Below are 23,301 nucleotides of genomic sequence, written 5' to 3' on the forward strand. Positions count from 1 at the left end.
CGAAAAACGAGGAGTCAAAACTCCGTCCTATGTCTTGGCATGCAAGTTTTTGAGGATAATTGCGGGGGTGGGTGGTTACACGACGCACCAAGGGACAAACCTAACTCCTGGAGGAGGGCTACACCGGGCCAGCCGCCCAGCCTCTCCTCTATTTTCATTCGCGCGGCCCACTATTCCATTCCCTATTATAGAAGCGCTTCCGGCGGCGTGGAGCATTCTGACATCATCCCCCGCACCCCAGTGACGTCAGCGCCGGGAGCAGTGTGTGACGTCGGTGCGTAGGGGAACGTGGTGACGTCTCCTATTTAAAGGTCCCCAAGTAGAGGATGGAGACAGAATAAGCAGTCCTCCCGCGTGGGGAGTTCGTGGCCGCAGAGTAGCTGAGACTGCGCCGCCGCGGAACCCCGCAGGAAAGCTGGGCCCGAGTGGAAGAGTAGACGCCGTGCCTAGCTTGGGCTGTTCACACGCCGCATCAGCCTTCGCTGCCTTCCACCATCGCGCTCTATTCCCCCTGTCTTTTTTGGTGGCTGCGGGCGCCTGAGGGAGGGACAGGGCGAAGGGAGAGCAGGGCGCCCGCCTCTCTTCTGCTGCCTCCACCCGCCTCCCCGAGTGTAGTGGGAACAGGCGCGCTTTCCTGTTCAATGCCCCTGAGCGGGAAACCGACATAAGGGAGTGAGGGAGCGACTGAGTGATTGGTGGAGGCGTGTACGCGGGTGGGGGGAGGAGGACGAGGAGGTGTGAGGAGGACCGAAGGGAGGATGTAAGCGGGCTCTGCAGAGGTGCTTTCTGGGGGGAGGAAAGAGCCTGAGCGGCCGGGCGCAGATTGACCCTGGGATTGGAAAGCCCCGCATCTTCCCGGAATCGGTGTCTGTAGTGCTGTGGAGGTAGGCGCCTTCCTCCCCCCCCCCCGCTGTCGCCGCAGCAGCCCGCGCTGTGGCCCCACTACTGCAGAGAGGGGCGAGAGGGGGCTCTGCTGCTGTCGACGCGGCTACCACCGCCACCCCTCCCTCGTTGCTGCTGCTGCGAATGACTGATCTGCCAGCTCCGTGCCCGAGGAGGATGCTCTCCCGCTGCAGAAACAGGCGTGACTGAAGGGGACTTGCCCAGCCCCGTCGGGATAAGGAGCGGCGCCCCCCCCCGTGTGTTGCATCTCCTGCCTCTCTCCTTAGCCCCCCATTCTCCTCCCGCTCTTGTAGGGGATGCGCGGCCGGTGCCCTGCCTCAGCCGCCGTTCTACCGGTGCCCCATGTCCGCGCCGGCGAAACGGCTTCCTCCGCCGCCGCTGCCTCCTCCTGCTGCTGCTTGGAAAAATGAAGCGACATCCCCCATCCTGCTGCTGCCGGCGGGGGTGTTAGAAGGAAGGGGGGCGCGGAGCGCTGCGCACACCGCAAGACCCCAAATCCTGCTCTGCACCTGAGACGGACGGCGATCCAGCGCTCTCGCCGCTCCAGGGCATTTCAATTAACTGCCGACGGCATAAAGCGCTGCTGTGGGGTTTCTAATCCCCCACTCTCTCCGCTCGTGGCGGGCAAGTGCCTCCCCTTCTCCCTGCAGAAGGAGGGTTGGCTTGGTGCTGTTGCTGCTGCTGCTTCTGCTTCTACCTCCTGTCCGCCGCCTCCTGGTAGGGAGCTGGAGCTGCCCCTCGACCCCGTGGTGCAGGGGGTGCGGAGAGGACTGGCTCTGGGAGGCTATGGGGGAGATTTCCCTCGGGCCGACTCCCTAGGCAGACTCCTTTCATTATTTTTATAAGGGTTTCTTCCCCGCTCTGGCCACGCTCCCACATGCCTGTAGACTCTGGCGTTTAAATCCTGCTGATAAGGCGCATAGGGCCCCGTGGATTTCGTGGAAACACCTGGGATCTACTACAGGGAAAGGCAGAAAACCAGACTGAGAGGAGTATCAGCATTGCTAAAGTGCGAGGCAAATCCATTTAGAAATTGGTCTGCTTAAACGACTCACACTGCACGTCTCCATTGGTCATCATGGGGTAAGGATTTCATTCTGAATCCAGGAGTTGTAAAAGAGGGAACTGGGTGTATTTACCACGTTCAGCTTTCAATGAAATATGGACTGTTTGTCTTTTAAAGATAGGCCAAATCATTTCTGCTATACACATGTAAGGAAAGCACTGTAATAGGTAAATATGCTGGAATTTAAATCTTAACTTCAAAATACTTTCTTTAATAGCTAAGTAGATATCTTACTTCAGCAGCAACACTGTAAAATGTTACAAGGGCCATGAAACCATTGACTTATTCAGGTTTGAATATGGGTAACATTAAAATATTACTGGAATGCTTCAGCTACTAGGCAGAAAACATTTGTTGCTTTGGTTTTTGTCAGCTAGGTCTGACACATTTGATAATTGATCCTGCTTCCCATAGGTACTGGTAAGATGACCGAAGGGATATATAGCTTTTCTTTCCTGGCAGCACATAACACTCTGAGGACATGCTCTGTAGACAAAATATTTTAAAATTACTGTTTTTTGGGGTTTTTTAGCCCGTTGGTTGCTTTCAAAAGTGAGGAAAATGGCTTCTTAAGCAGCTTGTGGCTTTGGTGAATGGCTGTTCTAAAGTTGCTTGCACTGCCTTTTGGTTCATTGGTGCCAACTCTCAGTACAGCTTCAAGAGTTTTCAAAAGTGACACTTAACATATATACATAGCTGTATTTTTGCAGATGTAACTGGACTGTAGAATCTACATTGGCTGGAATGTGCATGCAGTTTTTAAAAAGGTTCTCTTCTGTTTTCTATGCTTGGGTATCAACATTCTTAAATTATACATGCCCAACTAAAAAAATAATATCAGTGTCAATGAAGTGAAATAGTGACGTACTGTAATCTAGATTTTCTTGTTACGCATCAAGATTATATATGTGGAGTTAACTTCCAGAGCAAAGCACATGCCATGCTTAACAAGTCAAAGGCAACAGATAGTACTATTCTAGTTTCTGGGTTGCTCTTGTATGATGTATGGTGTCTGTAGCGCTGTGGTCTTTAACTAGTTGTCCTGGAAGATTTCTTCAAAAAGCCGCAGGAGGGGCCAGCACCTTAAACCCCACCCCCCAAACTGCCCTGCTTGCAAGTTCTGTCGCCACAAGTATAACTTGCAGCTCCTCTATTTTTGTCTTCAGGCTGGCAGCTGGGGAGACCAGGCAATTTCTTGGGGTAGGGGAATTTGGTCCAAGTTCCTAGTTGCGTGGTCAGATGTTCATAATGAACTTGCAAGCTATGTCAGACCTGCTTTAATTGCTGGAACCCAATGAAAGTTGTCATCTGCATGTGTAATGTTTTGTGTACCGATCTAAGCTGATCATAAGTTAAGGCTGTCTTCCATGTAAGTAGACCCCAATGTATTATATGAATCTTCAATGAGTGTTCTTAGTTCACAGGTTTCTTCACCGTGAGGCAAGCCTTGCTAGGGGGCCAGAGACATTTGTAGAGTAGATAAGCATTCCTTTTCTGTAACCTCTTAAACCCAAACAGTGTGTTATGTGGAGTTCTGTAGTCTTGTTTTTCTCCTTTCTTATTCTGCTTATTAAACCAGCCAGGGGCATCTTGGTGGAAGATGGGCATACAGACAGAAGCTGCTGCTTTCAGCTCAAAAGCTCCCTCCCTAAGTTGATTTTTCACCCATGGGGAAGGGGGTAGATATGGAGATAATAAGGAACAGTGTATATTTCCTCTGTGGGTAGAAAAGTAACTTGGAAGGGTGATTTTGACCTAAAAATGGGGGAAAGGACTAAACAGCCACATCCTACCCACCTAAGTAGGCTTTGTATGTGATTAAAAAAAAAAGGTCAGAGGAAAGAATTCTGGAATGCTGCTTAATCTGTAACTTGAAACTTAATGTATCTTGATTGTACAAAATGGTAGAATGCTAACTTATCTTCCAGTCATTGGGAAGCCAGAGACTGCATACTTAGGCTCAGCTCAATGGGACAATCAATCTTGCCTGTAGATTTCAATGGCTTTTCCAATTCATAGGGTTGTGTGGCCTTATTTTCTGTTTTGCCCTAGAACTACTTGGATCTGGGTGCAAATATTGCTACTGAATGCTTTGAATTTTGTTTTAGAAAACCAGCTTCTGGCCTTGATGAATGTTACTATTACACCCCAAATCTAAAGACCAAAATATATGTTGCATGCAGATATGTGTTAATAGGCCCAACGACCCCACTGCTGTTCTAAAGTGGCTTTTCTTGGGAAAACAAAAGGGTTCACTTACATGCATTTGTGTGTGACATTTATTTAACTGCTGTCTTGGTGGAAGAAGGGCATACAGACAGAAGCTGCTGCTTTTCAGCTCAAAAGCTCCCTCCCTAAGTTGTTTTTTCACCCATGTAATTAATAGTTAGAAGTAGGTTGTAGTGAAATCCATGACATACTTACATCATACATATGTTTTGTACTGAAGAAAAATATATAGAAAATCTTTTATAAAAATATATAAAAATTATTGCTTAGACTTCTCACTTGCCAAAGGACTTTAAAACTTTTCAGTTACTCTTCCGAGAAAGTTAATGTGACAAAGATATAACGCTGAGCCACCATGATCAGAACTGGTAACCCCAGGTGAGGATATTCTGGGTTTTATTTAGAGAGTACATGGGTATAATGCTTTACACCCATCCACCCACTGTGAAATTGTATATACTATGTACATTAGAATAGTCACTTTTTGAAATGCTGACAAAGTTACAGAAAGAATACTATTCTTGGCATAACTCTAACTCTGAACATTGCATGCTAAGTGTAGTGATTAAACCAGCATGCTTTCTTATTTCTGCTTATAACAGCCAATGGACAAAACTTGATTATTTTACTATATGAATGCTATGGCTGAATTGTTGAGTATGTACTACCAAATGTGTGTGTGGGGGGGAAAGAGGGAATGTAGCAGCATGATTCAAGTGGTAAATATTCTTCAGGAAGTTGTTAGTTGGTGAATGGACCCACCTAGAAGCAAACATTTGCATCTACATGCAGGGAATGCAGCCCTCAGATCTTAAGACTTGTTAGCTTACTTGAATATCCTTAGAACATTCAATAGTTAACAGCCAAATCAAGGTTCTCCACAAACAAAAGTGTAAATATTTTACACTTGTTTATATGTGCAAATGCTAAAACAGCTCCTTAAGCGCTATAAACATATAAGTGGGATCCACAACAAAATGTTGTAGTGACAGAAGGGAGTAGAAAAAGAGGAAGGCCAAACAAGAGATGGATTGATTCCATAAAGGAAGCCACAGACCTGAACTTACAAGATCTGAACAGGGTGGTTTCATGACAGATGCTCTTGGAGGTCACTGATTCATAGGGTCGCCTTAAGTTGTAATCATCCTGAAGGTACATAACAACAACAAGAGTGTGGGGTGCTTCTGTTCATTATGCCTGCCTGCTAGCCATCCATGCTGTTTTTCAGGATACTCCATTCTGCTCCCACAGCCTGAACCCATACAGACACCTGCTTAGTCTTCATTGCAATGCTTCGGATTGGTTTTTTCCCCCTAATTCTTTTTTCTACTTTTGAAAACCTTAGGGTTCCCTGCGCATGCTGTCACCTCTGTTATTTGGTAGTAGCTCTAATTTGGCTATGTAGCCAGCATAATTCAGCATCTGAGTTTGCAATTAGTACATATGAATTTGTGTATGTTCTATGCATACTCTGTGCAAACATGAATATTCTATAGAATGGGTTGGCACATCTTGAAAGATAGCATAAGCCTGAGGTTTTTTTTAAATGGATTTTGTTTTTGAAAGACCGTAGGTGCTTTCCTCTTTTGTGTCAGTGTCTTGGGATTCTTAAAAAATAAACCTCAAGCTGAAGCTTGAATTGATTGAAGTGCATGGACACAATTTTAATGGCAGGCAATATACATATAAAAACAGCTTCTGTGTACAGATTGCCTTGTCATACCTGATTAAGCAAGTGGCTGTTGAATACAAAATCCCCACAATCAACTGCCTAGTCTGTGTTTGCAAAGAGGTCTCCATATGACCTACACACATATTTGTATACCTGCTGCTCTGGTAGGGAACACTCCATTGCTACTGTAATGGAAGGGGTGGTTCTTCTTGCTGATTAGCTATTTTGGAGAAGAAGCTTGAATGCTGCTGCACTTGTGGATCTGTGAACTCGGTTTATGGTCTATTTGATCTACTGACAAACAAGCCAGCTTTCTGCTTGGATTGACATATATATACATATCTTGAAGGCATCTCTCTGAAACCATACACAATCTAACAGTATATATGCAGGCAAAACATAAATGTACATCATGGTGCAGAGCCCATGGTGTCCTGTTCAAGTTGCATTTCTGAGACTGGCTGCTAGCTCTCAGCACACAGAACTTCTCATTTTAAATGCCTTAGTGTAGTACTTAAGTCATTTATTTTCTGTCTGCTACTGGCTTTATCCGTCCATGTGAAAACTTTTGTCATACTTTTGCTTTTTCCCTTCATGTTCCCTAGATCTGCTAAATACTTGTAGGCTAGCCTTCCTCAACCTGGTTCCTTCCAGATGTTGATGGACTCCAACTCCTGTTGCCCCAGCTAACATGACCCTCAGGGATGATGGAAGCTTGTAGTCCAGCAACACCTGGGGGGAAGTAAGTTGGGATATCCTGTTTTAGGGTATTTTTTCTGTTTCTTCACTTTGTTTTAATTGTTTTTTTGTATTTGCTGCTTGGCACAGAAATTTGTTTTGTATAATTCATTTCAAGAGTCACAGTTTCCTTGAGAAAATTACTTTTAGAGGTGGTGCTAGAAATTTTGGAGTTTTACCAGCTTTTTCTTGGTATTTACTGGAAGAATGGGCTACTAGTATACAATAGCTTGGTCATAGTTTTTTCCAGTGATATGCTTTATTTTATTTTATTCCAAACCCAGAACAGACTCTCAGTTGAACCTGTATGGCATGCTAAAGATAAGGAACTGTTACAGTATGTAATCTTCTTAGTACTTTCTTTTTTAACTGTTCTCATCCAAAAGTTATAATGAGCAGGCTTAAACATCAGCTGATACTAGAGAGTCTTCCGTAGACTCTGTCTGTGTTAAACAAATGGAAGCAGATATCCACAACAAGTTGTGTGTTAAGTTTTGCCTGAGCTTTTTTGGCACCTTTCTAAATTCCCATCAGTCATTGGGCTGCTCTAATTTTGACTCAGGTATACATGATAGCCAGCTGCTACTGACATAGCAGCTGGGTAACATTTCATGTTTGTTCAGAGTAGATTAATCAAAGCTCTAAAATCCTGTTATCAAGCAAGTGATGGTGGCTGCTCCTTGTGTTTAAAACACAAAAATGTGAAAATTGCATATTTATGTTTTAAATATTTATAGGCTGCCTTTTGTGATAGGGGAGTCTGGGATAGGGCTCTGACTTAAGAGTGTGCATTAGTCTATCCTCTGCTTTGTTTCCTGTAGTACCTCAAGCACTGTTCTCCTCAGCTGGACATCCATACTAGAAGTGGCATTACTCAGTTGAACAACAAGTACTTGGAGTTCGGAGCTGTGCTCAGGGTCTGGCTGCCTCCTTGGCTGGCCCTTTTTGTTCTTAAAATTGGTCCCCACCCCTCTTTTCTATGTGATTGAGGCACTTCTGCATTTAAGCAGAAGGAAGAGCCATCATTACACTAGCTTGGCTTTCTAGAGCATGGCTTGCCTGCGTATATTTGTGGGAATGTCACTGCTTCCCTCTTTCCCTGCACTGAGTTTAATTGATATGAGAAATGACAGTCTAAACTTTGGTTTATTACTATAATCCCAGATTGTTTGCTTGGATGTAAGTCACTTGAAAATGTGTGCTTAGGATAACAGATGTAGTGGCAAAAAGGCAACTATTTATTGCCTTGCAGAGATGGAAGGGTTTTGAAGTAACCTATTAGAATTCTTTGAGAGTGTCAACAAGCATATAGATAGAGGTGATCCAGTGGACATAGTGTACTTAGACTTTCAAAAGGCTTTTGACAAGGTACCTCACCAAAGACTTCTGAGGAAGCTTAGCAGTCATGGAATAAGAGGAGAGGTCCTCTTGTGGATAAGGAATTGGTTAAGAAGCAGAATAAGTGAATAAGGAATTGGTTAAGAAGCAGAAAGCAGAAAGAAGCAGAAAGCAGAGAGTAGGAATAAATGGACAGTTCTCCCAATGGAGGGCTATAGAAAGTGGAGTCCCTCAAGGATCAGTATTGGGACCTGTACTTTTCAACTTGTTCGTTAATGACCTAGAATTAGGAGTGAGCAGTGAAGTGGCCAAGTTTGCTGACGATACTAAATTATTCAGGGTTGTTAAAACAAAAAGGGATTGCGAAGAGCTCCAAAAAGACCTCTCCAAACTGAGTGAATGGGCAGAAAAGTGGCAAATGCAATTCAATATAAACAAGTGTAAAATTATGTATACTGGAGCAAAAAATCTTAATTTCACATATACGCTCATGGGGTCTGAACTGGCGGTGACTGACCAGGAGAGAGACCTCGGGGTTATAGTGGACAGCACGATGAAAATGTCGACCCAGTGTGAAAAAGGCAAATTTCATGCTAGGGATAATTAGGAAAGGTATTGAAAATAAAACAGCCAATATCATCATGCCGTTGTATAAATCTATGGTGCGGCCGCATTTGGAATACTGTGTACAGTTCTGGTTGCCTCATCTCAAAAAGGATATTATAGAGTTGGAAAAGGTTCAGAAGAGGGCAACCAGAATGATCAAGGGGATGGAGCGACTCCCTTACGAGGAAAGGTTGCAGCATTTGGGGCTTTTTAGTTTAGAGAAAAGGCGGGTCAGAGGAGACATGATAGAAGTGTATAAAATTATGCATGGCATTGAGAAAGTGGATAGAGAAAAGTTTTTCTCCCTCTGTCATAATACTAGAACTCATGGACATTCAAAGAAGCTGAATGTTGGAAGATTCAGGACAGACAAAAGGAAGTACTTCATTACTCAGCGCATAGTTAAACTATGGAATTTGCTCCCACAAGACACAGTAATGGCCACCAGTTTGGATGGCTTTAAAAGAAGTTTAGACAAATTCATGGAGGACAGGGCTATCAATGGCTACTAGCCATGATGGCTGTGCTCTGCCACCCTAGTCAGAGGCAGTATGTTTCTGAAAACCAGTTGCCGGAAGCCTCAGGAGGGGAGAGTGTTCTCGCACTCAGGTCCTGCTTGCGGGCTTCCCATGGGCACCTGGTTGGCCACTGTGAGAACAGGATGCTGGACTAGATGGGCCACTGGCCTGATCCAGCGGGCTCTTCTTATGTTCTTAAGATTGGCAACTTTTTGTGAATTATTGCAACTTTACATGTCATCTTTTTATAGAATCCTGAAAAATTCTTAGTTGTAGACCTCGGCTAGATAGATACAACTAAGCACTGACATTTGTGGAATAAAAAGGTAAAGGTGTCTCCGCACTTGTAGTGCGAGTCGTTTCCGACTCTTAGGGTGACATCTTGCGACGTTTTACTAGGCAGACCGTATATATGGGGTGGGATTGCCAGTTCCTTCCCCGGCCTTTCTTTACCCCCCAGCATATGCCGGGTACTCATTTTACCGACCACGGATGGATGGAAGGCTGAGTGGACCTCGACCCCTTTTACCGGAGATTCGACTTCCTCCTTCCGTTGGAATCGAACTCCAGCCGTGAGCAGAACTTTCGGCTGCATTACCGCTGCTTACCACTCTGCGACACGGAGGATCTTGTAATTGTGGAATAAAGGACTAGTTTTCCTCAAAAGCAAACATGAACAGCTCTTCGATAGCATAGTTTGACATCTCAAATCCTTGTCTCTAACTACTGTCAGATGTATTTCTGTTGTTGTTAAATTTATTACCAGCCCTTCACCAGCAGGTTCCAAGGCAGGTTACAACAGTTTAAAATTGAATGTTAAAAACAACAAAACAGATTACAATCACATGAATAGGGTAGGTCTGAAAACATACATTTGCCAAAAACTGTACAGTGAAGATGCCAGATGCACTTCTGTGGGGAGGGAATTCCACAACTTAGGGGCTGCCACAGGGAATGCCCTCTCTTGGACCACCATCCCCCAAACTTCTGAGGGTGGTGGAACTACTAAGAAAGGCCCCTCTGCTGATCTTAACACCTGAAAGGTCTGTAGAGAAGAAGGCGATCTCTCAGATATTTGGGGCCTAAAGCTTTCAGCACTACTGTGAGCACCATAAATTGGGCCCAGAAATGAACTGGCAACCAATGCAACTGCTTTAGAATACGGATTATACATGTTATAAAAGCAACCCCAGCCAGTAATCTGGCTTCTGCGTTTTGGGCCAGTTGAAGTTTCCGAGTCATCTTCAAGGGCAGCCCCGTATAGGGCACATTACAATAATCCAGTCTGGAAGTTAACAGAACATGAAGTACTGTGGCCAAGTCATTTCTGTCCAGAAGGGCTGTAGCTGGTGAACCAGCTGGAGTTGGAAATAGGCACTCCTAGCCATCTGGGCCTCAAGTGACAATGTTGGATCCAGGAGTACCCCTAATCTATAAACCTGCTCCTTCCAGGGAAGTGCAACTCCATACACAACAAGCTGTCTTCCCACCTTTTGGACTCGAGAACTTGGAACGTAACACCTTTGTCTTTTCAGCATTTGGTTTCAGTTTGTTGACCCACATCCAACCCATCACTGTCTCCAAACACCTGTCTAACACCTCAACCACCTCTCCTGATTCAGATGGAAAGAGAGCTTTTTATTGTTCATTTGCACATATCCTGAAATTACCTGAAACATCAGTTACCTAGATGCCATTCTGTGAGTGCATAATTCTTTGCAAATAGCACTCCCATTTACCAGGACATCTTGTTTGAAATGCGTGCATTGTCCCATAGGCAAGCACAGTTCTGTAGTAACATTCCTCACTACCATTACCTCTTGTCCTGTGGAGCATAGAATGAAGTTGGGCAGAAAGAAGAGAAGAGAAGGGAAGGAGGACTCGGAGAGGCAAGGATCGGGAGAGATGAGTGTTAGCAAATGCAGTGATGGGGGAGGGGGTGAAAACTGAGGACTAAGCAGTGACTTTCCTGAGGGGGGATTTGGAAAGGTGTTTTGGGGTGAAATTCCAGACCCAAAGGGCAAAAAATGATCTTAGCCATAAAGGTTACTGCATGCCCTTGAGCCAGTCATTCCCTTTCTCTGTCTATGGCTAACCAATCTCACAGGGCAGCTGTGAGGTTAAAATGGTGCGATTCCTATGTGCAACACCTTTTGTATTGTTTAATAACAAATGTGATTAACAACAAACTACAATCAAGTAGAAACTGTTCAGGAGAGCAGAACAACTTAGGACAGTTGAGAGTAGCAGGGTAGATTGTATTTTGTCAACCTTTGATGATTATTTGATTTATCTTTTATTATTAAATACATGTTTTTTCTTTTTTAATTGATTACTACCATATCTTCTCTTAGTCTCCCCCCCCCAAAATTGAAGAGCACCAGGTATTTCACTTTTTGTAGGCAAAGTGCTCCCTCCTTGATTAATTTGGTTGCCCTTTCCTGTACCTTGTTTAGCTCCATTGTACCCTTTTGAAGGGGTTGGGCAACCAGAACTGTATACAGTAGCCCAAATGGGGCTCCGCCGTAGGTTTCTTTAAATATGGTGCTGTAGCAGGCTTATTCAGACCTTTCCCTAATATATCCCAAATATGGATTTTGCCTTTTTCATAACCATTGAGTTGCTGTTGTCTTTAAACTATTTACTATGATCTTTCTTGGCTAGTCACTAGTTCAGATTCTATCATTGTGAAGTTGGGGTTTTTTTTTGCCCTAATGTGCATCCCTTTATACTCACTATGAGTCTAGTTTGTCATTTTGTTGTCTATTCACTCAGTCTGGGGAGAGCCATTTGGAGCGTTTCAACCTCCTTGAGGTTTCACTGCCCTGAATTATTTGCTGTCATGCACAAGTATAACTACCCCATTGCTTACCCCTGACTCTTGGTCATTCATGAACAAATGAAATAGCACTGATCCAATCCAGATTCTTAGGAGATCCCACTGCTTGCTTATCTCCACAATATCTGAGGAATGTGAGGGCGATCTGACTGCGACAATATCAGTTTCATTTAGGGTTCTAATCAGTTGCTGATTTATAAGATCTGTCATCTTAACTGATGACTTAAGCTTACTCGGGAGTCTTTGGTGAGGAACTTTGTCACAAGGTGTTTGGAAGTCCCAAGTATATAATGTCTACTGGAGCAGTCCTGTTCCCATCTTTATTTACAGTGTCTGAGAACCCCAAATGGATTAGTGATGGCCTGACAGTCAGTATAAGGCAGCTTTCTATCTTCTATGAGACAGGACTTCTTTTAGTAAAAGCCTTTCTGATTGAGGCTGTAAAGACACTAATTGCCATATCAAAGTGTTTCCATTAACCCCACCAGGAGGGGGAACAGGTTGAACTGCCAATCAGCTGCGAAATCACTTCAAAGGTCAATTTAAAAACAACAACACTCAAGCTCCTCCCACTAGGTTTTACAATAAAAGAGAAGGGGTTTGACTAGCGTTGTGTATCCCTGTTATCAGAAGAGAGAGGTGGAGATGCACTGGAAGCAGCAGAACAGCGCGTGTGTTTCTACCCCTACACAGCCAAGTGTTGCACTTCCATACTTGCTGCTTCTCTGCCAGTGAAAGGTTAGAGTTGAGGTCCCACCAGTGGGACAGACCTTGGCCATATTCACACCATACATTTATTTCACTTTTATTCCACTTTAAACAGTCATGGCTTCCTCCAAAGAATCCAGAGTGGTTTAACAGTCAGTCCTCATCCCAAAGAACTCTGTGAGGGGAATCGAGTCTCCTAACAAGTCTCAGCACCCTGAACAAACTACACTTCCCAGGATTCTTTGAGGGACGCCATGGCTGTTTAAAATGGAATAATTGTACAGGGTGAATGTGGTCCTTGTGTCAGTACAAGGACTCTTTTGCTGAACTGCCTCTTACTAGAAGGATAAGACTGACACACTTTTGACTTCTTGAAAAGAGGCAGGAAAGTCATTACCATTGCTTCAATGGAATTTTAAGAGTGGATGTTTAGTGAATTTGACATTCTTCATTATGTGCCATTAAAAGTGCCAAGAGATTCCGCACACTGACTTCATAAAAGTTACTGTCTAAATAGTTATCTGCAGATGGAGAATGGAAGAAGGCACTGTTAAAGGAAGCAAAACTCTACAACTACTAGCAGTGTCATATGGGAGTTGTACACCTCCCTAGCAGAGGCAAAATCTGTGTGCTTCCTCCTGGGTTGCATGGTAGAGTTGCTTTGCATTGCTCATGAACAGTCCAACCACCTGATCCAATTGGCAGATAAGAGAAATTGCTTGGCACTTGAAGCTGTGTCAGTTGCCAGGTCATCCCATGTCACTCCGATCTGGAGCTTTCCTTCCTGCATTCTTCTTCTGCCTTATAGTGGAAGTATGGAAGAGGTAGTCACAGCAATGGAGTCATTGAACACAGGCTGTGCCCTGGAATCAAGGTAAGATCTTTCTGTTTGATAGAATATTGCCAAGTTCCCAGGCCTCTTGCATAGAGATACAATATTTGAACTGGATACAAATTGCTCTTGGTAGCAAACTCATGTAGAGGCAATTCAAATGATTAAGTGGATACGTTGATATGTCTTGAGTTCACTGCATGGTGAAGAAATTGTGATTTTTTTATCATGGTAACATAGATGAGTTGTAAACTGAAGGTTCAATAAAGCACATGCAAAATTTATTTCAGTGTACTAAACTGCACACGATACCATACTCTTAGCAGAAACCAGTAATGATTTGAAACGAATGCTGATGAAAGTTAAAGAGGAAAGCACAAAAGCAGTACTACAGCTGAACGTCAAGAAGACTAAAGTAATGACAACAGAAGATTGATGTAACTTTACAGTTGACAATGAGGACACTGAACTTGTAAAGGATTATCAGTACCTTGGCACAGTCATTAACCAAAATGGAGACAATAGTCAAGAAATCAGAAGAAGGCTAGGACTGGGTAGGGCAGCTGTGAGAGAACTAGAAAAGGTCCTCAAATGCAAAGATGTATCACTGAACACCAAAGTCAGGATCATTCAGACCATGGTATTCCCAATCTCTATGTATGGATGTGAAAGTTGGGCAGTGAAAAAGGCGGATAAGAGAAAAATCAACTCATTTCAAATGGGGTGTTGGAAGAGAGCTTTGCTGATACCATGTACTGCGAAAAAGACAAATAATTGGGTGTTAGAACAAATTAAACCAGAACTGTCACTAGAAGCTAAAATGATGAAACTGAGGTTATCATACTTCGGACACATCATGAGAAGACATGATTCACTAGAAAAGACGATAATGCTGGGGAAAACAGCAGGGAGTAGAAAAAGAGGAAGGCCAAACAAGAGATGGATTGATTCTATAAAGGGAGCCACAGACCTGAAATTGCAAGATCTGAACAGGGTGGTTCATGACAGATGCTCTTGGAGGTCGCTGATTCATAGGGTCGCCATAAGTCGTAATTGACTTGAAGGCACATAACAACAACAACAACAACAAACTGCACCAAACTAATCTTCAGTATCCCAGTTTTGTCATTAATTTTCTTTTTTTTTTTTTTCAATAATTTTTATTCAGATTTTCATAAAACATACAAGACAAAATCATAAAACATTCAAAGACAAAAAACAAAATCAAAAATAATTAAACAAAAAGAAAAAAAGAAAAGAAGAAAAAAAAAAATTAAAAAATAAAGAGTAAAATATTGACTTCCCATTTGTCAAAGATCAAATCAGTTATAAGTCTATAATATATAGCAATCCTGTCTCTTAAGTCATATTATAAAATCACTTTCCTCCAGTAGTTATCTTACTTAATCATCAAATCTCATAAACATTACTTTATTCTTTCCACAAAAAGTCAAAGAGAGGTTTCAATTCTTTAAGAAATATATCTATCAATTTTTTTTTTCCAGATAAGCATATCGATTAATCCATCTCATTACTAATTATGATAATCTTATTGTCATAACCATAGTCAAAATAAACATTTCAATTAATCCATCACATCAGAATCTGTTAGGTTCAGTAATTTCAGTAGCCATTGTTCTATTATCTCTATTAGTTCCATTTTCCATCTTCCATCTTCAGTAGTCTTGTTAAGTCCAGTAATTTCAATATCCAATCTTCCATTATCAGTATTCCATAATAATCTTGCTGTCAAAGCCATAGTCATATAATAAGAGTCTGATGGGAATTACCTCTATCCCAAATATTTTCTTGCCATCCATTCTGAATAAGTTGCTGAAATACTGCTGTAAAATCATATCTCTGTTCTTTTTTTCAAAATACACTGGGTCATCTCTTAAAAGTTTTTCCATTGTCACATGGCTGCAGTTAATTCCATAGATTTTCTCTATATTGGGCTCCATCACATCATTCCAGTCCAGAAGATAATCCATGCCATTGATAACTTTATCTCTAGAATCTTCATTAATTTCTTCAGAGATAACATTGAGTTCCAAACAATAGATTTTATTTCTAAAGTCCATAGACTCCAAATCTTGTTCCTGTTGCACGTTTGTTCCAATCTCCGGGATCTCCTCTCTCACAGGGACCCCTATTCCAGTCTCCAGGGTCTCCTCTCTCACAGGGACCCCTATTCCAATCTCCGGGGTCTCCTCTCTCACAGGGACCCCTTCCAGGGTCACCTCTCTCACAGGGACCCTTATATCTTTAATCTCCTGCTTCATTTTACTCAATTCAATTTTCGTTATCTCAATCTCATTCATTATTCTCTGAAACATAGTTATTTCCAGATTCTCAGCCACTTTCTTAATTGCCATTTTAAAAGAAAAATATAGGAAAACCACTTCTTATTTCAGCAACAATTGGGTTAATACTCCAAACTTGGTGACATCACAGTATAAACAGAGCAGACAGCCTTATCTCTCCAATAGTTAAGTAAACAAAATGCAGTTCCCAGGATCGAAGCAATTAATGGCAATCGTCAAGAAACAGATTCGTCAAAATAAAATAGACCAAAAAGAGAGTAGTCTCAAAACAGTATAATATTTTTCAAAATAAAAATCTGGAATAGAAATCCCTCTTCTGTGTGTATCTTTAGAATGCAAATCCAGGACAGCTTTTTGCAACAAAAACAGAGATAAGCTATTAATTAGTGCGTAGCAGAGAGAAGTTACGGCTCCCCAGTGAGATGTCAAAAACCGATCAATCTGGCAAATCTCTTTTAAATAGCAACAATTTAAGTCAAGTAAAAGAAAAATATAGAAAGAAGGGTGCTTGCCTGTTAGTGCGTTCTCTCTTAGAAGATAAGATGAACGTTCGCTTTAACAGATAGAGCTTGCTGTTGAAAATCCGTCCCACCTTCGTCGGCTAGACCTCGTCCCATAAATTAATGAGATCTGGTCGTCCCAACAAAAATAGGCTTTGAGGTTAATCTCTTCGTTTCTCCCTACCCGGGAGAAGTTTAATCAGTCAAAAAAAAAAGAAAAAACTGACTGATATATCTGAATAAGCTTCTTTTGAGGCAGGAGCCCGTCTCAAAAGCAGGCACAGGCTAAGTCACCCTTCCCGGAAGTCGTCAGTTTTGTCATTAATTTTCAATATTTTGCCCAAAGTCAAAACAGTGTGAAAGATTATCTTCCCAGGTGTGCTTTAACTTTGATTCCTGCATTGACTCGATGGCATTAAAAGCTCCTTGCAACACTATTATTCTATGATTCTTTCACATTGTCCATACTCAGTTGCTGCTATCAACTTTGAGTGGCCAGGGAGGGGGGAGCATAATTAATAGGCAAAAAAACCTTGAGGTTTAAGAATGCACCTATAGCCAACAGATAGTTTTATCCAACTTTAAAAAGCAGGGAAATTAGGCAGCTATAGCAAATGCACCAGGGGAACAGGAGACCTGACCTCTCTGAGATATTGTAGTGCCCTACAGATTTGTAAAAATGCAAACACCATTTGGGTTGGTCTTTCACAGTCCAATCCACTTCCTGTGTAGCTTGGAAGAATTTGGTAATATGTGCCTTTGAACATGTGAAGGGTGCTGAGAGTTGCTAGGAGATGCCGTGTTCCCTTCACAGAGCTACAATCATCAGCAGATGGGCTGACTGTTAAACTACTCTGGCCACTGGAGCTCTGTCGTAGAATAGGAGACTCCTAACAATTCTTAGCACCCTTCACAAACTACAGTTCCCAGGATTCTTTGGAGGAAGCCATGACTGTCTAAAGTGAAATAAATGGCTGGTGTGAGTGTGGCCACCTGATTAGCCAAGCCAAACAGCAAGTTCCAGTGAGTCTGGAACACTGACAGTTGGTTCTTACTCAGCATGCCTCGCACTGTAATAGACTTCAATGTTAATTTTCTTAAATTAATTAAAATTAGCCAGGTATTTTTTTAACTTTTAAACTGCAGAAGATGAAGGTCAGAGTATGGGGCAACGTCAGTAATAGGATTACAGGTACTCTGTGAACATGTCTGATTTAAATTATAAGACCACTGACAGAAAAAAGTCCAACGGGGTGTGGATTTTTTTCTCTTGTTTTACACTTTGAACTCTTTATTCTCTCTGAGTGTTTTGTGTATCACCATGAAAACATAGAGGGTTGTTAAGCAAGCATTTCTGAGTTCAGGACTATACATTTTGTAAGGTTTTATTTTGAAATGAGCTTATGGAAAGCAGCAGAATGCCATGGGGGTAGTTTCAATGTAACATTGTGGAATGCGAAAAACCCATGCTGGCTGTAGTATATAGCCACTCTCGTGGTTGTAGAATAAATGGAGTATGTTCCTGTTCTAGAGAGAACCAGTGTGGTGTAGTGGTTAAGGTGTTGGACTATGACCTGGGAGACCAGGGTTCGAATCCCCACACAGCCATGAAGCTCACTGAGTGACCTTGGGCCAGTCACTGCCTCTCAGCCTCAGAGGAGGGCAATGGTAAACCCCCTCTGAATACCGCTTACCATGAAAACCCTAGTCATAGGGTCGCCATAAGTCGGGATCGACTTGAAGGCAGTCCATTTCCATTTTTTCCTGTTGTAGTTTGTAGGCTGTTACCTAAAACTCTGACAAAGCAAGGACATGGCAAATAGACATTGTCCTGTCTCTTGTTTTTTCCAGTTGTCCAGGAATGTGAAATTCAAGCATTTGCTTTGCATGCTTAAGTTCCCAGGTTCAATCCCCAGGTTTGCCAGGTAGGACTGGGAGTATCTCCTGCCTGAAACCCCGAAGAGGAGATGCCAGTCATTGTAGGCAATATTGAGCTAGACCAGTAGTGTGACTCAGTATAAAGCAGTATCTACCACTAAGCGTTGTCTAAAAATATGAGCTAGGCACTCAAGGATCTTGCATGAGGCAACTTTGACAATATTGACTGGTACATATGGATTGCGCTTTGGAAGTTGTAGCTGCTGTAGCAGCTGAAATCTGCTGAGGTGGCTCATCTTAAACTTCCTCATAGGAGCAGTCTTGTATAGGTGAAGGTGAAGGAAGTGGCGTGGGGATATCAGATAAGTGTCCAGTTGCAAACAAATACTTCATGAACTGGTTATGCCTCAAAACTAGACATGTTTTCTTCAGTTCTTTGCTTAGGCGTTCAATTATTAATTAAAATACTTTGTTTATGTTTTTCCCACTAGCATAAGCAAGACTTTAGCTCTGGCAACTTGCATTGGTATAGCAGGACTGTTCATTTGAAAAACATGGATATATCTCCTACTGTCGATTCTGGTTAAAGCCACTGTGGCATTCACAAACTATTGTGTAATGGTCATTGCTAAATATATGCCAAGCCACATGTTTTTAGTGATCCTTTGGATAAGCTGCAGTGGAACACCCTTGAAATCCTTAAATTAAACCCTTGGATTTAATTAGTTTAAATTGAGAAGGCCAGTATAGTGCAATAGATTTGATAGATGTGAGACATCTGGGTTAAAATACTTGTTTGGGTCAGGATTCACTTTAGTCTTGAGCATAAGTTACAATCAGTCACTGCTCTTCTCTCTAATCATGTGTGAATATTGGAGATCTGATTGTGAGGGAAAAGCCGACAGGAGCTGAGGAAGGTCTAAAAAGGTAAAGGTGTCTCCGCACTTGTAGTGCGAGTCGTTTCCGACTCTTAGGGTGACGTCTTGTGACGTTTACTAGGCAGACCGTATATGTGGGGTGGGATTGCCAGTTCCGTCCCCGGCCTTTCTTTACCCCCAGCGTACGCCGGGTACTCATTTTACCGACCACGGATGGATGGAAGGCTGAGTGGACCTCGACTCCTTTTACCGGAGATTCGACTTCCTCCTTCCGTTGGAATCGAACTCCAACCGTAAGCAGAATAAATCTCCCCTGGGATGAAAAAAAATGATAATTTGGGAAGTTGTAGAAGTAGGTATTTGAGTGCAGGGGCATAGGATAGCAATTCAGAGATGCCAAAACACCACAGGCCAAACACAAGTGCCAAACACACTTGAAGGGAGATACTGTATACAAGTGTTCATACACTAATGCGAGAAGCCTCTGAACGAAGATGAGAGAACTAGAATGCTTGATCTTAGAGGAGAGCATTGATTATAGTGGGCATAATAGAAACCTAGTGGAATGGAGAGAACCAGTGGGATATGGTTGTCTCTGCATATAAACTCTATAAGAAGGTCAGAGAAGGATGTACTGGAAGTGGTATCACTCTGTACCTCAGAGAGGACATTGAGTCCAACAAGCTAGAAACTGCAGAAGGAGCAGACCTCCACAGTACAATTGTGACTGGTGATACCAGGCCCCAAGAGCTATTTAGTCCTGGGGACTTGTTGTCCCTCTGATCAAAGTCCTTGGGGAGATCTTGAGATGAAGAATGAAATCAAGGAAGCATCCAAAAAAGGAAATGTAGTAATGCCTTAGAACAGTTGGTTATGGAATGACCAGAGGAGTGGCGACACTTGACTTAATCATAAGTGGCACCCAGGACCTGGTGTGAGAAGTAAATATTGAATCAGTTGGGATCAGTGACTGTAGTGCTATTAAATTAAACATACATGTAAACAGCCAATTGACAAGAAAATCGACATGGTCACATTTTACTTCAAAAGAGGAAATGTCCCCCAAATTAGGGGCTTGATAAAAAGGAAGTTGAAAGACAAAGTCAAGAGGGTCAAATTACTCCAAAATGCTTGGGAGTTATTTAAAAACACAGTATTAGAAGCTCAACTAGAATTATACTGCAGATCAGGAAAGATACTACCAAGGTGATAAGGATGCCAGCATGGTTAATGAGCAGAGTCAAAGATGGTATTAGTGGCAAGAAGAATTCTTCAAAAACTATAAGTCTTGCCCAAATGAAGAGCACAAAAAAGAACCCAGCTTTGGCAAAATAAATGCCAATAAGAGTTGCTAAAAACGAATTTGAAGAGAATATTGCTAAAAATATAAAGACCAACAACAAAAAAATCGTTTACATACATTAGTAGCAAGAGATCATCCAGGTGAGTCAAAAGTGTGCTAAAGGAGAATAAGGAGATTGCAGAAAAGCTGAATAAATTCTTTGCATCTGTCTTCATTTATTTATCTATTTGATCTATATCCCACCTTTCCTCCAAGCAGGAGCCCAGGGAGGCAAACCAAAGCACTGAAAACACTTTAAAACATCATAAAAACAGACTTTAAAATACATTAAAACAAAACGTCTTTAAAAACATTCTTTTAAACAAGCTTTCAAAACATTTTTTTAAAAAGAAAGATTGAAAACTTTTTTTTTTAAAAAAGGTTTAAAAACATATTAAAAAGCAATTCCAACTCAGATGCAGACTGGGATAAGGTCTCAACTTAAAAGGCTTGTTGAAAGAGGAACATCTTCAATAGGTGCCAAAAAGATAACAGAGCCTGTCTAATATTTAAGGGAAGAGAATTCCACAAGGTAGATGCTGCCACACTAAAGGTCTGCTTCCTATGCTGTGCAGAATGGACCTCCTGATAAGATGGTATCTGCAGGAGGCCCTTGTGACGCCCTTCCCTGGCTCTCCCTGTCAGGTTCCTACCTGCTCGTCGCTACTGCCTGTCACTAGGCACCACCAGGGACTCCACCAGTCCGGACTGTCCTTTTTTATGGTTTCTCTCTCCGCTCTAGCATAGACCTCACCAGATCCCCCTGCTAGGCAGCACCACCAGTCACGTCCTATAACCAGTATCCCCAGAGACTCTGCCTGAGTCTCTCTCAATCCGGTTACCTCTGTGACTGCGTGCTTAAGCTGTCCCCAACCCCCTTGTATCACTGCAGATAACTCATAACTCAGGGTTGCTCTAGATACTTATGAATGTTATAATCTCCTCTTCACCGCTGCCACTATTTGTTACTGTTTCCCTTCAGCCTTGCTCATTACCTTACCCTCCCTTCTGGTCTGTGAAACCCCAGCCAAGGATCAGGCCTTTGGTAAACCAAATATAGTTTTTATTAAATAACAGAGATAACAAGATTACTTTTCTAATGGTACTTAAGCATATGGTTTCATCTATTTCTGTGATACTTGACTTATCATGAACTAGAACTCCCACTCTCTCTTTCTCCACATGCTCCTGACATCCACCTCCAAACACCCAGCTCCAAACACCTCTCAAACACCTCTAAAACCCACCAACGTCCACCCAGATTCACCACAGATTCTCCCCCCAGATTCAACTGTCATTCTTCCATTTATACTCCCAGCCATTCAAACACTCAGCCAATCATCCAGCATTCTACTGCTCATTTACTCCCCCCTCCTCTTTCATTCCACTTACCATGTATCTTCTATACAAACAGCACTTACCATATATACATTAATACAGGAACATCACATTTCGCCCCCCTTAAAAATAACGGCAGAGTATTCCTGCTCTAGGATTTATACGTCGCGTTAACAAGTAAAACAAGTCTCTATGGGGAAAATGTCTTTTTTGTTCCTCCGTCTGGGTCACGTCACTGCAGTCCCGGCCACTTGCCTGGAAAGTCTATCGGCCAATACATTGTCCTTGCCTTTGATGAACTTGAAGTCCACTTGATAGTCTTGTAGGGCCCAGGACCACCTCTGCAGCATAGTGTTATGGTTTTTCATAGTCTGCAACCATAACAAGGCCCGATGATCCATCATCACTGTAAATCTTCGTCCCCACACGTATGGGCGCAACTTGTTCAGTCCCCACACGACCGCTAGGCACTCCTTTTGGACCGACGAATAGTTTTTCTCCCTCGTCGTCAGGTTGCGACTCAGATACGCCACTGGGTGTCTGGTGCCTTCTCTCTCCTGCAGCAAGACGACTCCCAGCGCGAGGTCCGACGCATGCGTAGCCACGATGAATGGTTGCTCATAGTCTGGTGCTATTAATATAGGTCCTTGGCACAAGGCTTGCTTCAGCAGATCAAAAGCCTTCTAACATTCATCCGTCCATACCACATGCTCAGAGCACTTTTTCTTTGTCAACTCATGCAAGGGGGTTGCTATTTCCCCAAAATCTTTCACAAACTTTCTATAAAAAACAGCCACACCTAGAAATGCCCTAACTTGTTTTTTAGTTAAGGGGATAGGCCACGATTGTATTGCCTCCACCTTGCTCCATAAGGGGGTTATTTTCCCACTCCCCACCTTATGTCCTAAATAGATTACTTCACTCACAACTTTCCCATTCACACGGTACAGCACAGATCTGATTGGGGCATGATCTCCAGTATCAGTGGAATGCTTGGCTACACTGGTTTGGCCAGGTTTATTGCTAAAGAGATTCCCATAGTTTTTCAAAACTCTCAGAATCTCTTCCTTTACTTCTTTCACCTCCTCCGACCATTCCACTTGATCTACCCCTCCTTTGTCTTTGCTTTCCTGTACCAAATCTGGAAGTTCAGGCCCACTTCCCTCAGGGAATAAGGTAACTTGCAACACCTTTGCATCCCTGGTATGGTAAGGTTTCAACATATTTACATGAACCACTTTGTTTTTGTTTAATTGGTCTGTGGTAATTACATACGTCACTGTGTCAAGCTTTTCTCTTATGGTATATGGTCCCTCCCAGTTAGCCTGTAATTTATCATGTTTCCTGGGTATGAATGCCATAACCATATCTCCCACATCATACACACGTTCCCTGGCTGTTCTGTCATACCAGTAACTTTGCTTCTCCTGAGCTTGACTCAAATTCTTTTGTACAGCTTCCATCATCGATGTTAATTTGCTGCGGAAGTCTAATACAAAATCAACTACAGATGTTTTGTACTCTCCCAGGGTTCCTTCCCATGATTTTTTTAACAGTTCCAAAGGTCCCCTCACTTTTCTAGTGAACATCAG

The 23,301-nt window shown here is 42.6% G+C and overlaps 1 protein-coding gene across 2 annotated transcripts in view; it reads left to right on the forward strand.

Annotated features, from left to right (window-relative positions):
* Positions 1–295: 295 nt before the first annotated feature.
* The window catches only part of HOMER1 (homer scaffold protein 1), a 111,118-nt gene continuing 88,112 nt past the window's right edge, over positions 296–23,301 (forward strand). The window contains exon 1 of one of the 2 annotated variants that reach the window (XM_061619879.1): positions 296–1,986. In XM_061619879.1, the coding sequence (XP_061475863.1) occupies positions 1,982–1,986 (5 nt within the window). In that variant the 5' untranslated portion in view covers positions 296–1,981. The remainder of the gene's footprint in view (positions 1,987–23,301) is intronic. The other variant, XM_061619887.1, reaches the window with a different exon arrangement.

This window comes from Rhineura floridana, chromosome 1, assembly GCF_030035675.1.
Source record: "Rhineura floridana isolate rRhiFlo1 chromosome 1, rRhiFlo1.hap2, whole genome shotgun sequence".
Taxonomy (NCBI): domain Eukaryota; kingdom Metazoa; phylum Chordata; class Lepidosauria; order Squamata; family Rhineuridae; genus Rhineura; species Rhineura floridana.